Here is a 12072-nt window from a genome sequence, read left to right as displayed (position 1 = left end):
ACAAACAATAAAGCTGTTTACAGACAATCAGCAAGCAACACTGCCTTTGTACAGTTAGCATGTTAGCTGTATTGTCAGGAAGCAGTCAGGAAATGGATTTGTTAATAATTTTTACTGATTACCTGTGGTGTTAGTAGCACGTTTTAGTTAACAGCTCATGAATCCACAAGGAACTATATTGCTTGCATCCTCCAACAGCTGAATTAAAACATATATATATATATAATAATGGCAGCTACATACCTGGCAGTACCATCCAATTGCTCTTTCCTTTTATAGAAGAGAGGATGCATTACAAGAAAGCAAGGAGAGAAGAATCACATAATAAATTCAGCATATTTTTAAAACATAAATTGCTAATCTACTGTGAATACCTTATACGTGTTTTGTTCTGTGACCGTAACTGACAGAGAAAGTGGAATAAAAGCTACATTTTCAACTAACCATAAAGCAAAAAAAAAGTGATATAGATTCCTGAAACCAATCTGTGCTGCTTAGATTGGCAATCCAGTCCTTGGTGAGAAGTGATCTCCCCTGCCCTCTCTCCCAGGACCTTATTTACAAAACACCAATTAATTACATGTTGCATTTGAATCACAGAAGAACCTACATACAATGAGGAAGCTTGAAGTCACAATAATGAGTCCAGACTCATTGTGAGTCTGAGAATTATTATCCAAAAAAACCCTGCAGTCAAGAAACCCTGAAGACATTACTCTGTAATGGAAAATGTGGAAATAGAAGTGAGAAGAGATAAAGAAAAGGAAAGAAATGTACTGAACCTTAATTAAACACTTATGGTGTTGGGTTTTTTTGGGGTTTTTTTGTAGAGGTTTCCTTTTTGAAGTACATGAAATCAATTCTAAAAATAAAACAAAGAAAGGGTGAGTGTTTGTAATTTTCCCTTTGAGAAAGCAGGAGTCTGAAACATTTCAAATCAGTTTTGAACAACAGCTGGACCTTCAGTAGCAGTGCATTGAGCACAACTACACGTGGAGACCTCTGAGTCAAAAAGAAGTTTAAGGGCACTTTTTTCAGAATGAGGCACAACAGCAAGTCCAGAAAAAAGTTTAAAGCACTAACTTAGACACCTAATGCCCATTATTAGTAGCTCATAGTCTGTAGCTAAAAGTCTTGGCTTTTCATAGGGCTGTATAGGTTTTTTAAAACATTTTAAAATGTTAAGACCTAAATGTGAGAAAGGTGCCTGTTTGACCAGCAAGGAGAGTGAGGATCAGCCTAATTGCTATAAACATATAAACATCTGTTATATCTGAATGTCCTTATGTATGGAACGCTTTCACTGAACTCAGAAGTGGTGACTGAAATTAAACCACCACCTCAAAAAAGACTCTTCTTCCTCAGAAGAGTGTTCTGGAAACTATGTGTTACCTACGAAAGCCTTGTTGACACATATATAAAGTCTATGTGTACCCTGTCCTGACTGATACTTCACAGAAAATGATGATGGAGAGGGGGACAATGCACTTACCTGAAAAATGGAAATGATACAATTGATTCATAAAACCTCCAGGTAGCAACTAAATCAATCCTGTTGGGGTTAGTAGCATAGTATCTCCAGGCAGCCTGAATTACAAGGGAGAGGAAATAATTAGTGTTAGGTTAAGTTATTTCTCAGCTGACTGCAGCCAGACTGTCTCAAAGAACATAACAATGCACCTGAGTGATTATCCGGAAATTAATTACTAATCAGCCATACCAAATGAGTGCCACTGTATGGAAAAACTATTGACACTTGATTATGATTTGGGAGGGCTGTTAAAGGAGATAGGACATGGAGAGAACCACCAACAGAACATGACATTACATTAGACTTAACTGGTTTTATTGTCCTCTCTGGTACATCTAAAAGAGCTTCAAGCACTGCTGGACTTGCCTCCTAACGTATCATCAGAGGAAATTTTGCTGAGCAATTTTCTACTCCAGCATTTAGTTCAAATTAAAATTCTCCAAAAAAATTTATCTAAGCACATACCTAAAATCCACTTTAGCTAAATAAGCTACCTGGTGAGGGGAGATGCTGTAATTTAAAAGGTGAATTCCATTCACAATTCATGCCTGCAGCCCCCTCTGTTTGCTAAAGCATGTTTTTAATGAGAACAGTAATTAATTTTAATGCCACTCAGTCTGTTTCTCCTGAGGACTGGTTTGATCCTGAGCACCAATGCTTCCATTTGATATCACAGAAACTTTCTCTGTCCCTCTGTGAAAATGCTGCCATTTACTTCACTGCCATCAGGATGTGCTCCGTACCTAGTGAGAGTAAATCGTCTCAAATTTGTCAGCACACAGACTAATGATTTTAAGCTTAATGTCCCAAATTCATAACAAAGCCCATAACGGAAGACCAAGTGAGTTAAGGACTATCTTCCCATTGAATTTTTGGATCATCCAGTGACAAAACAGAAGATACAGGGTGTGTTTTAGTTTTTAAAACCCACACATTATTTATGTTATTTGCCTTGATTGAAACTGTCACTGTCTATTGTGTTACTTCTATTGCTGTTTTCACATCAATAACAGCATAACTCTGTTTGCACAGAAAAATATTTTCTGAGGGGAATTGAAAAAATCTGGAGTTTGGAAAGAATGCATTTTCAACAACTTGTTTTCTTTGATTTTGTGGCACTGATGCAGAAGCCAGGTGGTTTCCAGAAGCTAGCAGATGAGACCCTTTCTTCAAAAGACACAGTTCTTCTGAAAGATATTCTGGGAGTTGAAAGACTTCTCAAAACTGCAAGGGCCTCTGAATTATCTACCTCAGTGTTAAAAACTGACAAAAACGCCTTCTCACCCCCTCCAATGGGAATTGAGAATTTGGGCAGGGGAGAAGTGGTGGCCCTGGTTAACATGATGCAGCAGTCTTCATGCACAAAACTTTTTCAAGGAAGAGGAAAGCGGCTGCAAACCTGAATGAGCTCCGCTGCCGGCTTTCTTCTTTTCTCAAAATGTTTTTGACGATGTTGCTCCTGGACCTTCAATGCCAGCCCTGATCCCAAAATGCCCTGAAAGCATAGAGTGATGCAAGATTTTAGATATTTCTTACTCAGAAAAAAAGGGATTAATGATGAGAGGAAGCAGGTCTGTGGGTGGAGATGGAGATGGCTACATGGAATCGTTGTGCAGTTCCCATGCCTTTCCTGCTGCCCCACTCATGGGACAGGAGGTTGTCATGATCCTCTCAAGGACCATAGCCACACCAAATCATTAAATCATTTTAAGGTCCTCTACAGACTTCTTGAATGTCAACTGCCTTTTCAAGCTGGAGGTGGCCGGGTGCTGTGTTACTTTCCACTCAGGGTAGAGTGAAACTCTGCTTGTGTGATACAAGAGCTGTGCTAAAACATACTTTGGATTTGGGTATACAGGACTTGTCATCCTCTGTGAAATTCTTTCCAAGTCTGGATCTAAAGGAAAAATATCCTAAAATCTGGGATTGGGACAATTTCTGTTGCTGTTCAGCCCATCTCAGTCAGATCTTGTCCCATTCTTATCTGAGGACTTTGCAAATAATGAAATGTGCCCCCAATACTAATTATTAAAATAGTGGGCCCTAAAGACTTTTAAAATATGTCTTGTCAACACCAGTAAACTACCACTTGCCAGTGTACAGTCTCATGAACTGCCTTGTGGTTTGCCAGATTGTTCACTTGCTGGATTAATTTTCTCCTGTGCCAACTAGCACAGTCAGACAATGCCCACATAGTGACTGGAGGAGTATTGGGGTAATGTATTATTCCCAATAGGCTCTGTGCGAGGTTGGGAAGAAAGAAGTTCCATTTACTGATACAGACCCGCTCAAGTCTCTGGAGTGCTTCTTAAAAAGGGATTTGGTTCCACTGGTGACTTTGTTAACTTTACCTTCTTTTTGCAAGTGCACAGTGCTGGGCTGGGTCTAACAGAGGAGGGGAAGGTACTTACTGCAGGAAGAGCAAAGAAAGATACTCCAATGAGAGAGAATGTGGCTGCAATCAGCCGTCCCTCCCATGTTTTGGGGGTCTTGTCGCCGTATCCAATCGTAGCGAGGGTGATCTGGGGGCAGAAGGACCAGGACTTGACGTAAGAAAAACAAAGCCAACAGCTCTGTGTCAATGTCACCATGATAGCTGCATAACTCACTTAGCCCTATGGGTGCTTTTGCCCAGCTTTGTGAAATAAGATCTTGATTATGGGCCTACCAGTTTTATTGGTGGCATCATAGTCCCAAGGCATTGCACAGAGAATGGATTTAGTCTCAAAGCTGCTGCCTCTTTTGGATGCATTTGAAGCAAGAGAACTCCACATGAGCCTCCTGCCCACCATCAGTGCACAGTTAGGAATGGGATTTGCCAGTTAGCAGCTTGCAAACCCCTAACAGTAAGCCAGGACTAACTCTACCTGAAGTCCTGGTCTTTTTAAAACAAAGATGATTTTGTGAAAACTTGCTCCTTTCCGGCACAATTGTTAATCTCCAACTGTGTACTTTTTCTGACCACAATAGCACAATGTGCTGGATGTAAAAGGATATGAAAACATCCAGGTGTTCTATGCAACACTTGGTATCTTTTGACTAATAATGGGGGAAGGGGGGTATCTTACATTTATGAGTGAACTACATTAAATAAAAAATAAGCTGCTGAATTTTAGTCACAGCATGACATAGACTTCCTTGACTATCAGTAGCAAAGCCACATGAGTTCTGGAATGGCAGGAACATTCTGTGATTGAATGAGTAGTGGTACAAACCAATGGTCCTCTCTTCATCAGAAAAGACAAGAACAGAGATATCAAAGGTCCCTCTTGTTCAGCATCCTACCACAAGTGGCATTTCCTGATCTTTGGGGAATACATGGAAGACACAAGAATTATTGAGTTAACCTTTCCAGGAATATTTTTCTACTTTCTGCATCTGAATGCAGAGACATCTTCAGTCACTGGGTCCTTAGGAACCAAACTTCTATGAGTGTCTGCCTCAACTGCCCAAATGTTTCGTGCTCTTTGATAGCCCAACAGACCCATCCATTGGCCAGCTCTGGTTCTGCCATTTTCTGAGGGGCACAGCTCTCACAGGCAGGAAACTGCTGGCATGAGAGCTCAGTCTCCCATACTTTCTTATGCCTGAAGAGATGCTCCTCTAAAAGAGAGGCTTCCCAGACACCAGGAACATAGTTTGATTTCTGAAGGAGGTTTAAGCACCTAAGGACCTTTGTCTGAAAATCAACCTGAAAATCAACAGGATTGTAGATTCTGTTAATTGGTTGTAGGGGCACCCCTACTTTGGTAATGTTACATGGATAATGTGCCTTTAAACCAAATATAGCAGCACTTGCACTGTGATCTCTAAAACTTTATCTCTTCTTGCATATGAAGTTTTGCAGGAGGGTATAAGGTATTTTTGGAGTCACTTACCAGCCCCCACCACAGTGCATCTGCATAGGTTTCAAACTCCTCTTTCATCTCCACCCCATTAGCATCTTTTTCTGGAACATCTTTTTCAACCAGATAAACAAGAAATGAGGATAAGATGAGTGTCAGGAACCCGATGTACCAAGCAGTGATGAGTTCCTGCAAAAGAAACAGATAAACATGGAAGGGCTGAAAAGAGCCTCAATATCCACAGTGGCAGAGTAAACATCAGGAAGAGAGAGAAGCACAGAGGATAACAGCAGAGGTGTCACTGCTGGCTTTGGTCACATCCATGTCCAGCCCATCTCAGCACTTAGTGGGAAATAATGCAGAGATTTACAGGAATTTGCCCTTACATGGAGTCTTCCTTAGGAGCAGCCTGCAGGAACCTGCCGTTACGGTTCTGCATAAAGCTGGGTTAAGGGCTTAGCTGCACTCATGGCACAGGGGGCTGCAGGGCTCTGTCCCTGACCTTGACTCTTCCTGTTCCTTCTGCCCCTGGGCTTGGTCAGTCTTAGCAAGCAAATCAACATCTCTGCCCTCTCCCGATCTCCAGAGAGACAAGGCTGCAGGATGCACTTCCATCTCTTCATCCATATCAAAGCAGATTCCATTATGAATGATGTTTTCAACATGAATTCATGCAATAACAGACCTTGAAAATAATCTGTGTGCAAACAAACCCCGAACTTCAGTGTTTTAGAGACAATGACTAAAGTGGAGTGTGTGTCTAATCCCACTGAGGTGGGACATGCAGCCACCCAAGTTAAAATCCCAGCAATATCTGAAACAAGGCAGAAACAGGGTTTTTTAAGATCTTCAAAAGTAGGTAAAAAAATCAATATTCCAATTCATTTTATGAGAACTGTATTAGGACAAAAAAAGAAAAAATGTTGCAGCTGAGAACTTTGTGATTGAATCCTGAGAAAAGTGAAAAACTTTCTTAGCTAATTTCTGGTGTGCAAGCACAGCAGGAAATTGTTAGCAAAATTGTTTCATCATTGTCTCCAGTAAAGAAAAGTTCTCACAACCCCTTCTAATCTCCCTCAGCCAGCTGAGGTCTAAAAGTGCCTGATGGGGAACCAAACAAGTAACATTTGAATGAAATCTGACACAATGAATCTTTAACAATTTCTAAACAATGTCTTTGGTACATAGACTTCTTCCATGATCTGTTTCCTGAGAAACATTTTTGACATAAGTGTTTATCTGCCACCTGTCTTGTAGCAAGTTTATATGATGAAGAAGCAGAAGTTGGTAAGAAATGTAGCATGTTGGGTATCCCCATCAGCCCCTACACAGAAGCAAAGTCTAAATATGCTGTGCCAGCTGGCATTTTAGCTTTCAAAACCCCCTAAAATGTCAGGAATGTCATTCATGGGTAAGAAAAAGCAGTATGTATGTAGTGGAGTATATGTAATTTTTCTACATCCTGTGCAGATGAGAAATCTCATCTAGAGGATTTTAAAGCAAATAGTATTTAACTTGTAATAATGTTTTGTGAAAATGCAAGAACACAAGTATCTGTCTGGTGTAAGATAGGTGTGTCTGGTGTGTCTCACTACAGCATCAAGTTAGACCAAGAAAAAATGACTTTAGAAATTTTTGCGTGTCTGGGTACCCACTGTGTCCATCTCTGTATTGTCTGACCTAGGTTTCCAAAGAGAAATTTTACCAGTAGATCCCTCTGAAACCACATTTCTGTGCACATTTCTCAGGCTAATCAGCCTCTTTCCACCCCTTCAGAGTCCTCTTCTATCTGTTGATCAGACAAGTCTGAGAAGCCACTATACAGGCGTTTCAAGTTCACAGGCATTTTTGTCAATGATTTCAGCATCCTACACTATAAAAGGGATGTCTCTGCTCCCATTCAGAGTAAGGGCAAAATTCCTGTTGTAATGTGTGGGAATGAACATGCTCTCACTTCCCAGCATGACTATTGAGCACAGAAAGGTAAAACAAGGGGCAGAAATCGTTCAGAGAATGGAAAATGGAATAAAGCTGGAAGAACAGAACTGTGTTTTGAACTGCTAAACACAACCCCAAGGCACTGCTGTGCCTGTGCATCCCCTCTCTTTCCTTTTACTCTTTCTCCCCAAGCCCCAGCTGAGCCCTGCAAGCTGCTCACTTACTTTGCTATGTGCACAAATAGCTGATCCTAAAAGCTTCCACGTGCCGCCCCGCCTGTCCATTCGGAGCATCCGTAGGATCTGAAGGAAGCGGAGGCTTCTGAGAGATGTTGCCAGAACATTGCCCTGGTTCCCAACAGCAACCACTGGCACTGAGGCAATCAGCACAAAGATATCTGCAAGGCGAAAAGAACAAAGCCTGCCAACAAAAGTGGCCCCATCATCTGCTTCTTAATCCCATCTGGTTGTGCTGCAAATTTCCCTAGGCAAACTTTGAAGCTGCCTGAAAATGCCTTCTCTTGCCGGCTAAACAGATATCTGCACCTGCCACAGTCAGTATCAGGACCAGAACCTCCCAGAAAGCCTTGGGATCTGTTTACAGATCAATGCACTAGACCTGAGACACTGAGCTCACTTAGGGATGCATGGAAACAGCATCCTAATGCTGACAGAAAACCAGCCTTGACTTCATCTGTACCACTGGAACACCACAGTGAACAGGTCAGCAAACGAGAAATTCCGGTTTGATGGTACACTTACCATTTTATTCTTTTGGCTGAGTTTTCCCACTAAAATCTCAAAGCAAGTACTACTATTATTTTTTTTAAATGCTCACAGGAACAACTTCCCGATAACTGATTATATAACTTCTTTTTTTTCTTTCTTTTCCTTATTTCCCCCTTCTCTTTGACCTATATACACACACAAGAAGAAAGTGGTACCAAACGGCTTCAAACATTCTCTGGGTACTCAGTCTTTGAATTGTCTTTATATATTCTTTCCAGCCAAAAAGAATGGATTTCGGATTTATTCACTTCCAATCATTATCGAAACAAACTCGTACCAGTGACAAATGAGAGATGATATTAATAAATCCAGGATATCTTCAGTTCTTTACCCAGATATCAAGGAGGATTCATTCTTAGAAGTGAGATGACACTTCTACTGAGAAGGCATGAGACAATATCAATCCCACTTGCTCACACTCTGCTGCCTTCACAAACCTACTAGAAGTATAAGAATTATCTGTACAACAGTAGCACCCAAAGGAGCATTACTAAATTGAGGATAGCACAGATGCCCAAAGAAAATTTGTTGCAATTTTGTCTATCATTAGACCCATGAGATGAACAAAAGCGGGAGAGGAAAGAGAGGTTTGTATTCATGCAGCACCATGGCTCTCCAGAGTGCTATGTGCTGTACAAATAGAGAACAAAAACCCAGTACTTGGCCTGAAAAGCATCAAAACAAGTGAGGGTATCCTAAAATCAGTGAACGAATGGGGATGACAGGTGCTCTGGGCAGAGTGATCTCCTAAATGTTGGCTGGTTTGTTTGTGGATAAAATGAGGAGTTGCAGGAGGGTATTCAAACATGAATAATGAGTAATTATGTTGATAATTACAGGCAGTGCCTTCCAAGCCTGAAAGACAATATGGGTGAAATCACAATGATACTTGTTTGCAAATGCAGACCAACAATACAATTGTAAAACACAACATAAATATGAAAAAAGGTTGGGGAAGATGCGATAGAATTGGGATCTCAAGTAGTTTGAAACTGAAGGCAGAGAGAGTCTTCCTGGGAATGAGCTTAAGAAAAGTGCAGTGGGACTCAGGACAAGGAAAATGTATTTGGAGAGTAGAAGGATTCATTTTTTTCTCACTGACTAAATAGCCAAGTGTCTCTCAAATTAGTTGTTATTGCTGGCTACTTCAAATAAGTGCTCCAAGAAGGACACAGGTCCTGGCATAAAGGCCAGATCTGATTTCAGCGTTCTGTGCACTGCCAGTCACCAGTTCTTTGATATCCTCCAAACTGGCTTAGAAGGAAAAGAACATAATGGGGAAAACTGTAATAGAGAGCATGTGCCTACCCAGCATGCACAAAGGTTTCCTGGCAAATTTGAGTCTCCCCCTCCATCCTTTGTAGCGACAGCAACAGCCAGCAGCCCAGATTCTTAAGGCAAACTCTGCTCCAAAGATGAAAATGGCAAAAGTTTCCTGTATCAAGACACAAACTACATTGTTAGTCTCACAAAATTTTTGCAGTAATTCTGGACACAAGGATACAGCTGAAGGAAACAGATGAGGTGCAAGTGTTAGGATATGTGTGAGAGAGAGGAAAAAAGTGGAGGAGAATCGAGGTTGATGACAGAGGCAAGGCAAAGGGGGGCAGAGTTTTCCAGCCTGCTAAGTACTCAGCAGGAGTGAAGTGCTTACCCTGCCTTAATGGAAGGGCAATTACTTCACACAAAAACCTCCTGCTCCAAAATGAGCAGACAAATGTGAGTGGTGACTGCAAAGTCCCCAGTGCACTCTGTACCCTCCCCCCAGGGTCACCCACCAGCAGCTTGTTCGTGCAGCCGTATCTGTTGAGGCAGGGGCAGGATACAGGATATTCACATGGTCATAAGTTTAAAGCAATGATAAAGACATATATAAGACAAATTTAAGGCATATATTGTTCCCTTAAATTTCTGGTGAACGAAGGAATGGGATTTTCCACCTTGCTCCAGAACCTTTCTAAGCATGGGGAGGGAATGGGGAGCAGAGAGCTTCTCTGAGGTGCTCAGAGATGGGCAGCCTGGGACACGTGGTTACTTTTCCTCTCTGTGAATTGCTGGCAAGAGGGAAAAGGGGACATTTCCTCATGCTCATTACCCACAGGTGTTTCTGAAAACTGCAGAGAGTCACATGAAAACAGGCACAGGAGAAGGAAAAATAACCTCAGGCTTTTTCAAATGTGAAAGATGGATCTAAGCAGGGTAACAGAGACCAAAAGCGAGTTTCACATTCCCTGAAGGATGAGGGTGTTTTCATACAGGCACTTTTTTAGAAGGAACATGCAAGGGGAATTCACCTTTCATTCCTTTTGGCATTTAGCTCTTGCTTGGATCTATATGTCTCTGGGGGTACAAGGGGAAATGGAAATTGAGATCCTGGAACTAATTTTGCTGTGCAGTTTCTCAAGGGATGCTTTAAACAAGGCCAGGTTAAGATAGACATTGTGCCCTGTATTTTATGATAGCTATGAGAGCAAAGGAAGTTTGTTTTTAGGGTCATTTTCATAAAATGTTGAATTTGCCATTTTATATTTAATGAGGGTTTTCCCCTATTTTTTAATTCTTTTGCTAAATGAGAGGTCTTACTGAAATAAAGTCTTGAGCATGAACTTCAGAATTTATAGAACAAGTAATCTGGAATGTGTTTGCCTGTTGGGGTTCCTTCCCCCTGCCATGGGGTCTGGGGGGAGGGGACTGTTGCAGAAATCCCCACTGCAGCCTTTGCCGTGAGTACATTTTCTCTCAGAGACACTTCCTGCAGCAATTTCAGTTATATTGCTATTGAACACAAGCATGAGTCCAACTCTGATGACCTCCCTTGAAAGAAATACTAGAATTAGTAGGATTCTATAAAATGAATCAAAACTGTTGAAAAATTCCCCCAAAAAAGTTTTCAAGTGTGCTTAGGTCTGACATGGCCAATAGGAAATATACTGATAATCTGATGGAACAAATGCTAAAAGCCATTATTTAAAAGCCTCAGGCTAGGATTTTTCCTCTCATTTTCTTTATGCTCAGGAACCTCACTTTCTTTTTACTCAGTTGGTGTTGACAATAGACTGTGAACTCTCAGGTATATAAGTGTACAGTCACTGCTCCAGGACCAACAGCACTGCATGCAGAGTTAGTAGTAAGTTTCCATCCCTGCTGATGGGGCTGATTTCAATTCCAGGGCCTTACCAGGGTGATGCCACAATTTACTTACCAGCAAGAGCAGCCAGTCTCCAGAAACCGTCTCATACTCCTTGAAAGTTGTCAGGACAGCTAAGATCAAACACCCCAAGACAATCAGAAACCTGGAATGAAATAAAAGAAAAAACCCCACAGCATTGTTACTCCTCTCTTGTTGGGGTCCCTTCCCCCTGCCATGGAGCCCTGGGAGATGGGCCCTGGGGGGGGAGACACGGGGTTTCCCTGCCCCTGCTCAGCCTCGTTCCCATTGGTTGTTTTGTGTTCCCCGGGGTGGCCAAGGACCCTCGGGTCCTGTGACTGCGGGGTTCCTGAGCAGAGCCCCAGCCATGCGGCTGGAGAAATAAACATCTCTGAAACATCTACCATGACTCTGTCCATATATATTTCGTTTCCACGGGACTCCTGGTTTGAAATATGCTTGTTGCAGTAATCCCCGCTGCGACAAACTGGTGGAGGAATGCGAGCAAGATACCGATCCCTGAGGAAGATTCGTGAGTAAAATAACCACTCTAGACCTCTCTCTTCTCATCTTGGTTTGGATATTCTCTCTGGACTATGGAAGAATCGTGGGAAATGGGGCTCTCTGAGCCACAGAAAGAAACGTACCTAGAACTTAAAGGAATCCTTGAACAACAAAACAAGAAAGTATTGGAACCGGGAGACCTAGAACTTTTTTTAACTGGCTTTTCAAAAATTTCTCCTATATTTCTCGAGAGTTACTTTTTGATATTGAAACTCCTGGATCTTGTCAGGGGTGTTTTTGGGACGAGATCTTGTGGGA

At 41.8% G+C, this 12072-nt stretch overlaps 1 protein-coding gene across 1 annotated transcript in view; it reads right to left on the bottom strand.

Annotated features, from left to right (window-relative positions):
* The window catches only part of KCNQ3 (potassium voltage-gated channel subfamily Q member 3), a 214116-nt gene that overhangs the window by 20210 nt on the left and 181834 nt on the right, over nt 1–12072 (bottom strand). The window contains exons 4-11 of the mRNA XM_017746042.1: nt 11305–11395; nt 9411–9537; nt 7539–7711; nt 5410–5565; nt 3943–4053; nt 2931–3026; nt 1493–1587; nt 244–270 (exon numbers count right to left, since the gene is read on the bottom strand). Coding sequence (XP_017601531.1) covers nt 244–270; nt 1493–1587; nt 2931–3026; nt 3943–4053; nt 5410–5565; nt 7539–7711; nt 9411–9537; nt 11305–11395 — 876 coding nt within the window. The remainder of the gene's footprint in view (nt 1–243; nt 271–1492; nt 1588–2930; nt 3027–3942; nt 4054–5409; nt 5566–7538; nt 7712–9410; nt 9538–11304; nt 11396–12072) is intronic.

This window comes from Corvus brachyrhynchos, unplaced genomic scaffold (genome assembly GCF_000691975.1).
Source record: "Corvus brachyrhynchos isolate BGI_N302 unplaced genomic scaffold, ASM69197v1 scaffold28, whole genome shotgun sequence".
In the NCBI taxonomy this organism is placed as follows: Eukaryota; Metazoa; Chordata; class Aves; order Passeriformes; family Corvidae; genus Corvus; species Corvus brachyrhynchos.
Note: the sequence above shows the minus strand (reverse complement) of the source record. Positions and strands in the feature narration are given on the sequence as shown.